This window comes from Eschscholzia californica, unplaced genomic scaffold, assembly GCF_041429995.1.
Source record: "Eschscholzia californica isolate CP2 unplaced genomic scaffold, dmEscCali1.0.p SCAF_4, whole genome shotgun sequence".
Lineage (NCBI taxonomy): Eukaryota > Viridiplantae > Streptophyta > Magnoliopsida > Ranunculales > Papaveraceae > Eschscholzia > Eschscholzia californica.
Genome location: NW_028238461.1, coordinates 12,252,393 through 12,268,302, shown reverse-complemented (window position 1 = coordinate 12,268,302; position 15,910 = coordinate 12,252,393). Strand labels below are relative to the sequence as shown.

Here is a 15,910-nt window from a genome sequence, read left to right as displayed (position 1 = left end):
AACCCTCTCACACGAGAGATTTATGTGCATGCATGTCACTCCTTCTGTACAGATAGCACTGCTTTTGTAGAGACTATTTCTGTTACAAGTTGTCTGAAAACATCAGTTGTATGCGGTTATGCCTAGTGATTGTTATGGTTATAACTTATAATGGGCACGAACGAAAACCAAATCTAATTATGATTGAAGGAAATGGTTGGAGAGATCGTTAGAGGAGGGGTTGAATTGTAATCATGTACATCCTTTGGGTGCTAGATATAAATTGTGAATTAAACTAACAAATCTCAACCGTCCAATTTTACATATAATCCAAATCCAACTTAAGGTAAGATACTTATAGCCGTTCATCTTATCAAATAATGTGCTATTGGATAGGGGAAGAAGAGAAGATAGAGAGAGGGGAAATCTTCTAAAACCTTTCTTCGTTTTTTACTTTCTCTCTCTAGAAGAAGAAGAGAAGAGCAATCAGCAATGGCCCTTCCTTCATTGCATTCTTCAATTCACAGTTCTCTTATTGGAATTTCGAATCTTTCTTCTTCTTCTCATTCTTCCTCCCCTTCACTTTCGTTTCTCTGTTTTCAAAGAAGCTACGGAAATGGTTTTGCCCCAATCCGTAGTTCTCAAAGTTTAGCAAAGAAGAGGAATACTACCCTAATTCGAGCTGTGGAAGAGGAAACCCTAATTCCAGAAACCCAAGAAGAAACTTCTGTTTCTGATCAACCTGTCTCAGTTCCTGTTTCTCCTTCAGACATGCTCACTATGTTCTTCCAGGTAACTCTACTTCCTTCTCAATGCCCATTTTCCAGGTACCAAAAAGACATTTTGAAATCTAGTTCGAGTCAATTCATACCTTGAGTCAGATTTCATATCTGACTTCGAGTAAATAAAGAACAAACAGTACTACCAGACTCGTCCGGCACAAATAGACCCAAAATCAGCACAAATTAGTTACTCGGACGAGACGGACAAAAACGAAAAATCTAAATCTGACTCAAGTGAATTCAGACCTCGAGTCAGATTTGATATCCGACTTAAGAAAAAATACAAACAATCCTAAGTTTGCCTGCATTTATAGTGGCTTCTGGTTGGTTTTATGTCAAATTAAACTCATGAGAGATTTTTGTTTTGAAATATGAAGGCAGAAGGAACAATGAATGAATCAGATGTTCCTAAGGTGATAGCTGCTTTAGAGGTACGTTAATATGTAACCCTTCCGACTGCTTCTTTCCTCCGACGACTGAATTTTTCGTCGATACTCAGTAACCATTTCGTTTTGATTTTTGCATTGTCGTAATCAATTTTAATCTTTCTTTATCAAGCAAATGATAATTTGCTCTTTGTTTTTCAGCAAATAGAAGGTGTCAGTGATTTACTGGTTCGGATTGTTGAGAGCATTGCCATTGTTGAGGTATATCATCATACAAAGTTGACATTCAAATTTGAATCTTTTGACGATCTAAACAATCTCCTTTCATACATACTATAGGTGCTTGTTTTCTCGCAAATTACATTTACGTGGTTGTGTTTGTGTGCAGTTGACGAAGCAAACGACAGTTCAATCGACTGGAGTTGCTTCAAGTTTAGTTGAAGTCATACAAGGATCTGGGTTTAAGTTGCAGACTTTGAATTTGAGCTTCAAGGATGAAGAAGATAATGTCTGACTAAATTATCTGCAATTACTTTTTATTTAATTCCGAAACAGTTTTCTTTGGCATCTTTGAGTTTGCACTTTCTCTACCATCACTTCATCAAGATTTTATTTCTGCATTTCTTCTATCAATGATATTTGTCGCAAGTAATGTACCATTCTTCTTTCAAAATCGGACACAAAGGTTCGGTATGAATCCGCTTCTTCCCAGAAGTTTAGGAGTCGGTAGGACTTCATGTGTGTTAGTGTGTATTTGCAGGTCGCCATGACTTCTAATGAAATAATCAGTTGTTAGCCGAGTGATGTATGTACAAAAGAGTTGGCCCGTGTATACATAAAACCTCTCACAAGAAGGGTTTGTGCACGGGTTCTCATGGGTTCAACTTCAATCCATAATTTGTCTTTTTATTGTGAGAGGTTTATATGTATAGACGAGTTTGCCTATCTTTAAGTGACTTCTAGCTCTAGCTTTACAACTTTTGAAGTTCAATACATGGGACTCTGCCTACCATCCATGAATATATATATATCTGTAGAGAGAGAGAGAGAGAGAGAGAGAGAGAGAGAGAGAGAGAATTTAGACTACGAAATGGTTTACTGAAAACCTAATAAAGTTTCATTAACCTCATAAGAAATATCTTAACACGATAGAATACATTTAAATTTTCCATGATAAGTTCATCTGGTGCATCAAAATGCTCTAGTAATAGCATGACTAAACTCTGAAACTACAAAACTTAGGGGGAAGGATTGCCCTTATTGTTTCAATTAATTATCGTCACTATCGCCATCACCAGTCCATTCCTTCCAGTCTTTGTCGACGTATTTCTGAGCCCAAACAATTGATGCACGAGCAGCTTGAGGAGCCCCCGGTAGTCCCCTTTCTGTCAAAGTATCAGCCATGTCGATAAAAGGAATGACTAAAAGTGTTCCTGGACCTCCATACTCGGTGTGCAGAAAAGTGTTGAAGATCTATTCACATCAAATTGAGGAATAACATTCAGCAAGTAACTACTCTAAAGATAAAGGAAAGCCTCAAGCCATTTTCGTAACATTTCTGCGTAGTTTACTCTTTCCACAACGAAATGCGATGATTAACAGGTAATTCATCATAAACAGAACAGGATTCTCCGTGCATGTTTGACATGCGCGAAAGAAATGCGATTATTAAGAATAGCAATCTCATAATGTTACTCCTGGTAATCGTAATACCTCAGGTCACATTTGCACGGGGAAATGAATACGATTACTAAGAATAGCAATGTCGAAATGTGATTCCTGGTAATCACAATACCTACTTTATTGTTTGGTATGGTCAGGATATTGATAGAAATAAATTGTCTATAGATTATTTGATTAACGATTCCAAGGGAAATCGCAAACCCACCCACCCCCTAGGTTTGTGATCCACCCTTGAGGAGAACATCATTTCCCCTCCGAACGTTATTCCTGATGCATTCATGTGCAACTAACACCATTACGCAGTTCCATTCTGCTCGCCAAACATGGCATTTCGAAAAGAGGATTTCGAAACCCATGGGGTTTGAGTTTATGATTCCCTTTCCCTTGGAATCGTCAATCAAATAATCTACAGACACAATCAATCTCTACCAATTCTAATCCTAGCCAAACCAAATAGTGAAGTAAAACTCATCCATAATCCCAAGTTTATCATAACTTAAACTCTATCAGAACCACAAAAAGTTCCATAATTTATGCAATATAACACCAAAAATATCAAACCTTTCTCAAGTAGTTGAAGATTAGGGTAAAGCAATTAGGAAGAGAAGATAATAATAATAAATACCTCTGTACAGATTCCAACAACTTCTTGAATAGAATCTCCATAAATATCCTTCTTTGAGAGCTTCTTAACAAGATGAGCCCTAAATTTCTCTGTCTCCTGAAACCCATAATCAAAATATCTAAGTAAATTGTAAGGAAAGAAAATTTGGATTACTGGGTATTAACAATTTGAAGTTTTTCCATAAAATTAAGTAATGGGTTTCATGGGTTTTCAACAGTTCAGTTTTAGAGAGAGAAACAAGAGGATAAAATGACTGAGAATAGAGAGAGAGAAAGGGATGGAGTACTCACAGCTTCTGCAAAATCGGGAATGGGGTCAGGGAATTTGTATTCAGCTGCTCTACAAATCTGGTTTTTGTTTGAAGAGAAGTGAGAGAATAGAAGGGAAGGTGATGGTGTTCTTTCTAGTGTTAAAGGGAAAGATGATGATGATGAAGAAGAGGGTTTAGAGGAAAATGAAAGAAGGCAAAGAGATGATGAAGAAGAAGAGTTTAGAGAAGTTAGAGATTGATTTGAAGGGAAAGGGTTAGTAGATAATGATATAGATTTACACCATGCCATCTCTCTCTCTCTCTAGATTATACTTTCTCTCTCTAGATTTCTCTTATCTGAAACTTGAAACTTTTCTTTAAAACAGGGAGTGAGAACGTTTTTAAGAGGAAAAAATGAGTGAAAAACCCAAAAATCTAGACCCTAATAAGAAAAAAACCCACTCAAAAATAATAATGTCAAAAAAACCCATTTTTTGAACATTTTTCAAAATCTTCACAAGATATGTAATTATGTTGTTAACAATACAACATATTTTTTTCATAATTCCATTTTTATCCTTATATGTTGACAACATATATCATTGTGTTGTTATAAAATGTTGACAATATCTATAATAACGTCCCGACTTATTATAAAATGTTGGCGTCATATATAATTATGTTCTTAACAACATATATAATGTATTAGTCAAAATATTATTTGTTCGTTAACGTATTTGTTAAATACAAAGGATAATATGCATAACATTTTAATTTTTGTAAAAGTCAAATAAAAAAAATGCTTTAGTCTTTATATTTATGTCGAAAGCAAAACAAAAAATGCGGTAACCATTTATTTTTTCACAAGACAAATTGAAAAATGTTGTAGCCAAAATGTTTGTGTTAATTTGTCTATGTAAAATGCAAAAGAAAAAAATGCGAAATATTTTGGCAAAACAATGTCTAAGCAAAAACGAATTTGTTCACAAATTTATAAATTGTTGAGACAAACTAAGATTTGTTCAGAAATTTACAAAATTGTCGAGAGCAAACCAATAATTGTTCAAAATTTTTTTTGACATTGATTTGGGCGGAAAATTTCATTTTAGAGGGTAAAATTGTATTTTTACCTACTGGGTTTTTTCCTCATTATTATTTAGTATTGGGCCTGATTCTCTTTAACTTTCCCATTTTGGGCCTTATAATTACCGGCCCTTTTAAGAGCTGAACCGCTGTCCCGCCTCTGAACTTGGGAACCATTTTGATCATTGGAACCAGATATGAACCGGGTCGAGCACTACCCTATTGGATACTAGACCGGTTCAAGTGTTGTTTTTTTTCCCTGTGTATCGGAGCGACGACTCTTCACCGAGAGTGGGGATTGTAATAGTCATTGCACACCGCTCGCGAGTGTGGCTGAAGTGCTATAGGTGTACGCTCAAGCTTAGTAAGTACAAGGTCTTTTGGGTGGGTTCGTGCAGCCTTTGCCAAGAACAAAACTCCGTGCCTGTGAATTTGGACCTGGGAATGTAAAAACGGAGACAATATCGATAACTGATAAAGCTTGGGACGCCACAACTGAATCTGACTCGTCTAAATCGGACTTGTGTGAATCAAATAGACCCACAATCCACTCGAACAAGCCTTTTTCGAGATAGTTAAACATCATGTGTCCCGACAAAAATAAAGAGTTCGCAATCTAATTTGCACTAATACAGACTTCAAGTCAGATTTCAAGTTTAATTCATTGAAATCAAATTCAAAAGCTAAGAGAGATGAAATCAAAATTTTCACTATGAAAAGTGTTCACAGTTCACTACATAACTACAAAACTGGAATAATTTACTATTTTACAAATTTGTGCTTCTACAAAAGATAAAGAACAGATTTAGAGGTCTTATTTACAAATTTCTTTCATGTGGTTCAAGCCAAGGAAACCCTAAAAACTCAAACACCTCCTTCTCTGTCTTAAGATTCAGACTTCTTGTGGCCTTTGAACCCTGAAATTAACATGGCAAGAAACTAAAGTTTAGTGCCATTAGGTAAAAAAAGAACTTATTTACTCTATAGTAGTTGTTCATATTACCCGTTTCCCGTCTGAACTCTGAGTAGCTAGAAATAGTCCTGTATCATCTAGTCGGTAGCCTTTCGAATCAGCAAGAATCCTCAACCTAAACCCACCAAAAGTCATCAAGAAATGTCAACTTCCTAATGGTTTTGCCCAAAAAAGGAATTGATGTTATCGTTGTCTACGACTATTGATACAAGTGATTGAACTACTTCTAATCGTGTTAACTAGTCCATGCTCATTACACGATCAAGGGTTGAGTATTCATTATCGAACTTGATAGTTCTCTGTAATTTATATTTTCATATTCTTCTTTCAAATGATTTAAGTGGATATCATCTAATAGGTAATGATGAAGAAAAAACGTACGAACCTCCTATTTAGAACATCATTTCCCGTCCATGCTATTAGTCCAAACGCATATATATCCCTCGGGTACACCTAGAAATACAACTCAGCATCACAATTCAGTAGATGATTAAAACTAAATAACGATTTGTAACTTTGTTTTGCATCAATAAAGTAACGAGATGAGATTGGTATGTAGCAACTTCTTTTTGAAAAAGTAAAAACCATCATCAAACCTTAAAGTCAATTCGATGCCTCGTTTCTCGACCGGGATAAGTGCAAAGACCAAAATATGTGTCAACCCCAGAGTCAGTACCCTGTGTGTGTGATAAAATATTTCAAGCAAATATTGGATATAATCGTATAAAGTGGAAAGAGTTGTGTATATATATATATATATGAAAGCCGATGAGAGCTTCCGCTAAGAACTTTTGTGACGCTGCTAATTGAATGAGATTCAAATGTAATAAAGAGAGAAAGAACTAATACCTCTTCGCTGTGAGTGCTAAAGATCAAATCCTCTCTTAAAAACTTGATATCCTTCAGATGCTTTACGTATTTAGCGAGAAACCCTTTATGGCTGTAGATATAAGTCAAGGGGGTTAGCCTTTATATACCTATCGCAAAAAGAAGAACCGACACGGAAAAGAAGAAGTGCAAAAAGGTTCATATCACCACAAGCAATTCCGACCTAATTCCATCAGGATGGGTAATTACAATGTCCATATCCCCACAGGTAGCTTTTCCACGTCTAAATGATCCTCCGCATACAACACTTACCTAGAAGTATCGAGAAAGCAAATGAGATCACTACATGTCGGTTATTTTCTGGACTCGTAAGTTTTGGGGATTTTCTTGACACATTAGAAAAATAAACGATGTTTATTATGCTTACCCCAGGCAAAACTTCTTCTCCGGCTTTCTGTAAGAGAATCTCCATCTCTTGAACCTAGGGATTAATAAAAGCACTAAATGTTAAATCTTAAAGAACCTTAGAAATGTCGATAAAATTGAAGTAAAGCTTCAAAGTTCAAATAAAATGGAAAATATATCCGACCTCATCACGTGGAATCCTTTTCCTGATGTCATCAAAATATTTCAATCCTATCCTCTGGGCACTTGTTAATGAATCATCGTTCTTCAGATCATTCAATGTGCGGTGACCTTTCTCATACAGTTTCTGAGCTGTGGCTGGACCAATACCCCAAACTTCCCCAAATAGATTAATAGTCTTTACCTTCACAATTTAGAAAAAAAGCATATAAAAGTAAATTAGATAACATAGTTGTGCATAGAAGTTGTATAGAAGACCTCAACGCTTAGCCACATTTGAGTTGAAGGCACAACCTTCAAGATTTTCTAGCCTAGTCCATCACTCTCTACTTGTAATATACAAGCCTTAGCCAGTAAACCAAAAAGGATAAAAATCCAAACTGTGTGCTATGATTTCATTGTTCAACTCCATATTTAACACTTAAACAACAAAATTTGGCAGAAGATCCTTGTTTAAGATAAACTAGCTCATTTTAATTGTGAGATGATAATCGGCAAAATAATATTCATATAAGTGATGAGATATTCCATACAAGAAAGGAAAACAACAACATTAAAATGTATTAAACACATAAAACGTTGAACTGAAAATACAATACCTTTTCATCTGTCTCAAAATGCTCTAACTTTGATAGTTTCCCAGTGGTCACAATCTCATGAATCTGCAAAGAAGTATAATTCCCTCAGTTTGTTCTTTCAAAATGCGGCAAACCAATTGTTTTATTTTAAAGATGAAAATAATTATTAGATGTAAAATGTAAATTACATAACAGGAAATATGTTCACTTACATGATCCTGCATCGATTTTCCAATCGAAGGCAAGTGTTTAACCTGGTCCACACTTTCGATTTTAAAAGGTAACTTTTCGATCACTGGAATAGCCTTGTAATAGCTAAACGACCTCCGATCATCTCCTAGTGCTGTTCAGACGAAAACAACGACAGTATATCAAGTCCGAGAGAAACAAAATGTAGTATGGATTAGGAACAGAAGGAAAATTAAATCAAGCCAAATTGCACTCTCACCTCTATATATATTGATAAGCTTCCCAAATATCTCAGTGATGTTCCTATTTAAATCAGGTGGACTGTATGGCTGCGATTTGGTTACTTAATCAGCAAAATCTTAATTCCTAAAATGCAATCTTCATCTAGTTCGAAAACTTTAACACGGATAAATCAAAAGGTACTGAAACTTACATCGGTACTAGAAGTATTCGGTTTACTCTGACTAGAAGTTTCAGGACTGGAAGTATAATTGTTCCGGTTAGCATCAAAAGAGCCTCCATGAGAATTCTCCGCTTCGTTTTCACTATTACTTGTGTTCTTCTCCCGACTATTTTCACTCCCAATTTTTAAACCCTCGGACGAAAGTCTGGCCTTTTTGCCATTCGATGCCGTATTATCATCAGATCGGTAGCCTTCAGATCTAGAGCTTTGGGATTTAGCCACTTCATTGACACGTTCATCGTCTGCATTTAGATTGTATGATTCTTCAGACATCTTCTCTCCTAATTTCAAGCTGTCCTCTAACCACTGGTAAATAAGCATTCTCTGAAAATATACAAGGTTTTTTAGTTATTAAAAAAGATCAGAATGGATTATTTCCCCAGAGGCTTTCTGTTTATGTTGTTAAAGCCCATCGGGCCTAACTCTCTTTGAAAACCGGCTTGCAAGGAAAGGATTGCTTAAGGCTTATCTACTATACAAATTTTGTTACTCCGATGCGGGATGATACTAATACCTCCCTTCAACACTAGGCCTGGATCGATTGGCCCTTCCCCTCCTCGCAGGCCTAAGGTTACAAGTCTCGAGCCATTTGATACCGTGTTGGGGCCCAGAGGGCTAACTCTCCTTGAAAACCGATTTGCAAGAGGAAGAGGCAAAGGATTATCCACTATGAAAATTTCAATGCCTAGGCAATGTGAGATATTGCTAATATATACATTGTGAACGAGGAGGGGACTTACTCCGTTAAAGCGCTTCAAATGTTTCTCATCTACTTTTCCTAGTAGTGCTTTTGAGTTCATAGCTAAAATATGAGTAACCTTCTCGGAGAAATGATCCACAATTTTAGCTCCCATTTGTACCAACTTTTGCTTCCAAATCTGAACAACAAGAACCAGCAAATCAAGTGAAATGATAATGTGGAAAAAATAACAAAATCATGAAGTTGTTTCTATAACGACCTGAGCCTTAGCAGTTACCGATATGTTCACAACGGTGGGGAGATGTGATAGTCCCACATCGATTAGATTGGGGAGAGTATCCAGAGCATAGGCTATAGGTGCTAAGCTAGTAACATCGAGGCCTTCGGGCGGGCTCGTGGAGTTTCCGCCGCGAACAAAACCCCTTATACGTAAGGCTTGGGTGTCAAAAGTGAGGACAATATTGATACTGAACATACCAAATTGAACATACTGAAGAAATGGGTCATTCCCATCAAATTAAACAAAAACAGATAGTGCATAAATGGATATTGAATAGCTGATCAGCTACTTCAAAGAAAAGCACTTCCACTAGGGGAAAATCACATGATTAGGAATTACAGCTATCACAGTAACATTTACTCATTGTATTTGGAGTTCAAATTGTAAAATCAAAAAACAAAATTAGAACTTTCACGAGAACAAGCAATTAGGGTTTTCAATTTTTGGGTCTTTATAAACGATGGTTATCAAAAAAGGGGATTAACCCAGAGAAATGAACGATAAGGTAGTAAGGAAATGGAAAAAAAAAAAAAAGATAAGTTTTTGAATATGAAAACCTGGTTTTACATGGCGGGAAAGGGGATTTAAAGGAAGAAAAACCTGTAATCTTCGAGATTGAACACCATTTTCGACTAAGAAGAAGATCATGCCCTCGAAAATTCCAGGTTTATCCGTTGAAGAAGGGATCTCCTCCTTCTTTCGCGCTCTCTTCTGAGGCGCCATTTACAACTGCTTTCTTTTCGTTAGCTACTTACTTCATTATTACCCAATATGGGTCGATATCTAGGCTGAATAGCAACCCGGCAAACTGCTTCCACCCAGACTTCATCTCACGACTTCATGGACTTAAGAGGAAGTGTCCAACCACTGCACCAAAGGCTGGTGGACACATACGTCTGTTATAAATGTAAGGAGTTTATCTTATTTTTTTCGAGATTTGGAAGAATTTGTAGAGTTGAATATGAGTCAACATTCTAACCTGGTGAGCGACTAGAGAAAACATTTCATATTTGTCGACAATCTTATAAAAGAAAATTATCAATATATAATAGGCGTATTATGTATTCTCAGACGGTTCTAAGAAAGAGTTTGTGGAGTCAGAGTGATAGAGTTGTAGTGAGTAACATATACAAAATTCATTGATAAATCTTTGTAATCTTATTCTTCATACACAATAAAAATCATCACATGAATAATCACCGCGGAGTGGGTTTGATGACTGAACCACATAACTCGCTAATACTTTGTTGTACTTCCGGTGATTGTTTACTTTTTTTTGTTGTTGTTGAAAGTGTGATTGTTTACTTCCATTACTATTTTTCCGATTCTTTAGATATCCATCGTAACAAAAAAATAACAGAAATACGATGGTATGTTCAAACTTAACTTGTACATGACCCGTGCGTGGGGACGGATTTATGGTGCAACCTCGTACGCTAAAAGAACTAGATTTCGCAATGGTGTTTCTTGATCAACCCACAGAGAACCCAAATCAAATTACAGCAAAATTCTTGCAAAATAGCAGTCTAAACATTCAAAGAAACTCAAACCACACGAAACCTCAACTGAACGCTTGCACGCTTATTATTCGTAATTAACAGAATACATCTACAGTGACTCATACTTATTTATTGAAGCTTCTCACACCATACAAGAAAAAGAAGAAAAAACAAATTCAAGCACCACAGACAAAAGTTACACAATCCCTCAACAACATAAAACATATAAACTCTCTATATTATCTTCACATATTCGCCTCAAATTCAAGATCACAAAACACCCTAATTGCAGTGACGATTATGATATTTTGTTGATGCAGACTGCTTCGATATAAAGACTGACTGACCCACAATATGCTCTTCGTTTAATCCTATACTGTGTTCTCAGTCACCCCTTTAACCGCTTCTTGATTTCCAAGCTGACTAAAGTTACCCTTCTCCTTGAAAAGCTGAGTATGGTGATGCCTACAATAGAGTTTGTGCTCATGAGCTATGTAGTTAGATGGGCTAATCACACAACCTCCATATGAACACTTAAAGCAGGGCCTGTGATATGATGTGCTGTCTACTGTTACCTGCAAAAGCAACAAAATCGAGAAACTGATTGATGCTTGAGAGAGAGAGGAAAGGGCGACGGGCAGTTGAGTATTTGCATTTAGCTACATTAAGGAGAACTTCGAAGATAATAGGATACTTGTGTTCCATTGATTTTTAGTAGCATAACAGAAGTTAAGGTGTAGACGACATGGTTATTTTGGGACAGAAAGCAAAACTCAAATAGGAGTAAATATGATGTATTATTTTGTAACTCCCAAGCCTTAGAAGTTATCCATATTGTCCCCACTTCTGACACCCAAATCCACGTCCATAGATACAGGGTTTGGTTCCTGTCCATGACTCAGCCTAGCCAAAAGGCACCGACACTAACTAAGCTTGAGCATGCACCTATATCTCGCGGCTCTCGTTGCTCTCACAAGCGATGTGGGACATTACAATCACACATGCCCAACCCTTGAGGACGAGTTGTCCTCAGCTCTGATACCATTTGTAACGCCCCAAGCTTTAGTAATTATCGATATTGTCCCTGCTTTTAACACCTAGACCCACATCCATGGGTACGGGGTCTGAACGCTCTCCTAAGCGACGTGGGACTATCACAATTTACGAATATAAGAAGAAGATTTACCTTCTCGATGGGGTAGACAGTTTTCTTGCAAGCAACACACTTGTCTTGAGTTCCAGCAAACATATTCGAAACTCTGCTGTTGACAGGGGCCTATGAAATTCAATCCAACCATATCAGAAAAATGGCAACGCAATTCAACTCAAGAAACAACTACGAAAACAATATTATAAGTTTTTGTTCTTCATGCATATGAGTACCTGATCAGCTGATCTGTTGAAGACTTTAGGAGTACCTAAAGGGAAGAAAAACCGATATTAGGTTAAAATTCGTTTACCAAAAAGAAGAAGATGAAGGAGGAGAGCTACTAACAAACCACCACTCACTTTCGAAACTTTTGTCCAAACTTCCTGTCATCTTAAACAATTGATCGAAGTGAGGCCTGCAATATAGAACACCTTCGAAGGACGAAAAATTGCTAAGCTGCATAAAGAATGAGTATTAGAAACGAAGTAGCAACATGCTAACTTCAGTGGTATTGGTTTCTTTTGAATGTCTGCATCTGACTCGCCTCACTCTAACTTGTCTAAATCTAAGTCAATGAGTCTAATTGGTTTGTTCATATCACAATAGTGAATAGTCATTTCAGGTTATTTCAGACAACGGATTCGACACTCATTAAAAGACAATAGGTTTTACCAATATCAATCAAGTTAAGTTGCTTAATGATCCAACCAACTCAGACAAAATTGAACCATGAACAAGATCTCAATCAAAATCCTTCAGAGTATTGAACATGGCAAGCAAAAATCATGAGGTTAGGGTAAAAGAAAATACCCAAAATTGAAAGCAAGTGAAGAAACAGAATAGATTTGAATAAAACCCTTGAAATTTAATTAAAGAGACCAAAAAACCATAGGAATAGTCATAGATCACAGTTTCATTACTATCCATTATCCGATCCATAATAAAAGTAATCCAAGAACATGAGAAATCATATTGATTGAAGAAGATCATCACCAAAAACAACAAAACAAGGCATTTAAACTAAGGGAAAGAAAAAAAAAGAGAAAAAATTTCTCAAATTGAATCAAATCCCCCCACAAATATACAATTTCCAAAAGTAAGTAGGTAATTTATTAACAACTAAATGAACCCAAATCAGATATTAAGAAAGAAACAAGGCAACAACTGGGGTGGTGTTGGTCACTGGCTATACATCTAGAGAGAGAGAGAGAGAGAGAGAGAGAGAGAGAAAATGATACCTTGAGAGTACCCTTACAGTGATGACATCTAAAACAAGCTTTGTGAAAGACTTTGTTATCAGCTGTGAGTTGATCAACCAAGTACACTGTTTTCTCACATGCCTTGCATTTTTGGGTTGTTCCTGCAAACATAGCCATCTCCTTTCAGATCTCTCTCTCTCTACTTTCTCTCTCTCTCTCTCAATGACTAATTCAAAGATGACCCAGAAAGATTTATCCTTTTCTGAACAGAAAGAAAGAAAGAAAGACAAGTAGAAGAAGAAGAAGAAGGGGATAGAAATGGTTGAAAATGTATAAAGAGAAGGGAGAAAAAGGGGAATCAGTCTATCTATCTGTCTGTCTGCTAATTTTCCAGCTCACAAGAAACTTCAATTTTCAACCAATAATAAGGGAAAAAAAAAAAAAAAATTAAATTTTCTTTTTAACGGCTACTGTAACTTTCAAATAACTTTTAACTAATAAGGTGATTTTTTTCTAAGTCAGATCTGAAATCTGACTCACTTGAGGAAATAAAAAACAAATACCACCATATTTCTACTTTTTTTTCAATGAGATTACCATATTTCTACTTATTGGTATTAGAATAAATATCTTTATATGGTAATCTTATTTGTTATTTGACACAAATTAAATTACATTTGTTTTTCTAATGAGTTAATTCCTATATGGCCCCCTACTTTGTGACCAGCTTCCTTTATGGCCCCCTTTTTTTTCGTAAATTCAAATATGGCCCCCTATTTTCATGGAAATGTCTTAACTACCCTTCCTTTAAATTTTTTTTCAAAATAAAATAAAAAAACAAACATAATTCCACCTCACTTCCCTCTCTACCACTTATCTCTCTCCACCTCACCTCTCTTCCCAAATCATCTTTCTCTCTCTCCAACTCACCTCTCTCTCTTTCCACCTCACCTCTCTCTCTCTTCTCCGATGAAGGTCGCCGGCCGGAAAATTTTCCGGCCGGCGACCTTCAACCTAAAAAAAAAAAAAAAAAAAAATTTTTCTTTTACTCTCATCTCCCTCTCTCTCTCTAAAAACTCCGGCGAAGGGGGTTCCCTTCGCCGGAGTACGGGTCTGTTGAAGAACAGACCCGATCTGGTCTGTTCTTCAACAGACCGATCTGGTCTGTTGAAGTCTTCAACAGACCAGTTCCGGTCTGTTGAAGAATAGACCAGATCGGGTCTGTTGAAGAACAGACCAGATCGGGTCTGTTGAAGAACAGACCAGATCGGGTATGTTCTTCAACAGACCCGTACTCCGGCGAAGGGAACCCCTTCGCCGGAGTTTTTAGAGAGAGAGGGAGATGAGAGTAAAAAAAAAAAAAAATTTTTTTTTTTTTTTTTAGGTTGAAGGTCGCCGGCCGGAAAATTTTCCGGCCGGCGACCTTCATCGGAGAAGATAGAGTGAGGTGGAGAGAGATAGAGTGAGGTGGAGAGAGAGAGAGGAGAGGTGGAGAGAGAAAAAGGTGAGTTGGAGAGAGAGAAAGATGATTGGGAAAGAGAGGTGAGGTGGAGAGAGATAAGTGGTGGAGAGGGAAGTGAGGTGGAATTATGTTTGTTTTTTTTTATTTTATTTTGAAAAAAAATTTAAAGGAAGGGTAGTTAAGACATTTCCATGAAAATAGGGGGGCATATTTGAATTTACGAAAAAAAGGGGGTCATAAAGGAAGTTGGTCACAAAGTAGGGGGCCATATAGGAATTAACTCTTTTCTAATAGAGCAATTTGTTTATATGTTCCTGTCGAATTTAGTTTCATGTAGAACAAATTTTATTTGTGATATGTACTATTAAAAATATCTTGCTTAGATTTGACACTCTCATATTGATGTTAAATAGAATGAACGTGCGAAAAGACTTAAGAGTCTTCCCTCTAACTACTTATGTACTAATGTTACAACATGATACATCATAGCGTACTACAGATCTAAATAACATAAATGGCTCGGGGACAAAAATATAGTACACATTTAAGCACATGTTACTTAAGTTCGGTAAAAAAAATATCCTTAGATTACTTCCTACAGGGGTTTAAATTGAGAGATTCTATCTAAACGAAGAAGAGTGTAACAAACAAATTTCTCAGAATGTCGTTCATTATATTATTATCTTGCAATTGCACTTAATCGCGGAATTTTGACGGAAACTAGTAAGATAGTGCTGGTATGATCATAGCAAGTTGAGATTAAGCTAATGACAATGTAATAAAAAAGAAAATGGAATTAAACCATCCAATCTTTTGTAAGGAGGATAAAAAAGAAAAGTAAAACACCCTCCCCACTAAGAAAAAAGTGGAGTAGTTCAACAAAAAAAAAAAAAAAAAAGGTGGAGTAAAAAGATTACCCATTTGGGGATGAAGAAGAAAAGGTCAAAAGAACAGGTCATTGTTATAGTATAAAGTGTTTTATATAAATAATCACCTTCAAACTTGTACAACTAAGGCAATAATCAACTCTCTAGACAGAGAGATGGAATGAATAGATTAGATATGAAAGTAGTTTTAAAAAGTGTTTGCCTTTCAATTATTTTATAGTGGGGAATAAATTGGTTTTTCAATTTTGTATGGTTTTGAATGTCAATAATTTCATGCATACCTTTCTGTTTAGTTTTTCTTTTGTCTTTTTTTATTTTACTTTTTGTTT

At 36.2% G+C, this 15,910-nt stretch overlaps 4 protein-coding genes across 4 annotated transcripts; 1 reads left to right on the top strand and 3 right to left on the bottom strand.

Moving 5' to 3' along the window:
- Positions 1–332: 332 nt before the first annotated feature.
- LOC147542777 (Heavy metal transport/detoxification superfamily protein) lies at positions 333–1,799 on the top strand. The gene is made up of 4 exons (XM_086674144.1): positions 333–771; positions 1,139–1,192; positions 1,349–1,408; positions 1,536–1,799. The coding sequence occupies exons 1-4, from the start codon at positions 472–474 to the stop codon at positions 1,659–1,661; spliced, it is 540 nt and encodes a 179-aa protein (XP_086530270.1). The 5' UTR covers positions 333–471; the 3' UTR covers positions 1,662–1,799.
- A 442-nt stretch (positions 1,800–2,241) lies between these two features.
- On the bottom strand, positions 2,242–4,113 carry PRIN2 (Serine/Threonine-kinase). Its single transcript, XM_086674143.1, has 3 exons — positions 3,746–4,113; positions 3,456–3,551; positions 2,242–2,620 (listed from the first exon to the last, which is right to left on the bottom strand). The coding sequence occupies exons 1-3, from the start codon at positions 4,013–4,015 to the stop codon at positions 2,417–2,419; spliced, it is 570 nt and encodes a 189-aa protein (XP_086530269.1). The 5' UTR covers positions 4,016–4,113; the 3' UTR covers positions 2,242–2,416.
- Positions 4,114–5,479: 1,366 nt separating this feature from the next.
- On the bottom strand, positions 5,480–10,293 carry POL{LAMBDA} (DNA polymerase lambda (POLL)). Its single transcript, XM_086674141.1, has 14 exons — positions 9,985–10,293; positions 9,145–9,282; positions 8,375–8,728; positions 8,201–8,270; positions 7,965–8,095; positions 7,774–7,836; positions 7,179–7,358; positions 7,017–7,070; positions 6,813–6,901; positions 6,611–6,701; positions 6,358–6,438; positions 6,147–6,214; positions 5,792–5,876; positions 5,480–5,705 (listed from the first exon to the last, which is right to left on the bottom strand). Exons 1-14 carry the CDS (start codon positions 10,105–10,107, stop codon positions 5,607–5,609), a joined length of 1,626 nt encoding a protein of 541 aa, XP_086530267.1. The 5' UTR covers positions 10,108–10,293; the 3' UTR covers positions 5,480–5,606.
- Positions 10,294–10,945: 652 nt separating this feature from the next.
- On the bottom strand, positions 10,946–13,838 carry LOC147542774 (LIM domain-containing protein WLIM1-like). Its single transcript, XM_086674142.1, has 5 exons — positions 13,272–13,838; positions 12,393–12,489; positions 12,267–12,301; positions 12,070–12,159; positions 10,946–11,458 (listed from the first exon to the last, which is right to left on the bottom strand). The coding sequence occupies exons 1-5, from the start codon at positions 13,407–13,409 to the stop codon at positions 11,255–11,257; spliced, it is 564 nt and encodes a 187-aa protein (XP_086530268.1). The 5' UTR covers positions 13,410–13,838; the 3' UTR covers positions 10,946–11,254.
- Positions 13,839–15,910: the final 2,072 nt, after the last annotated feature.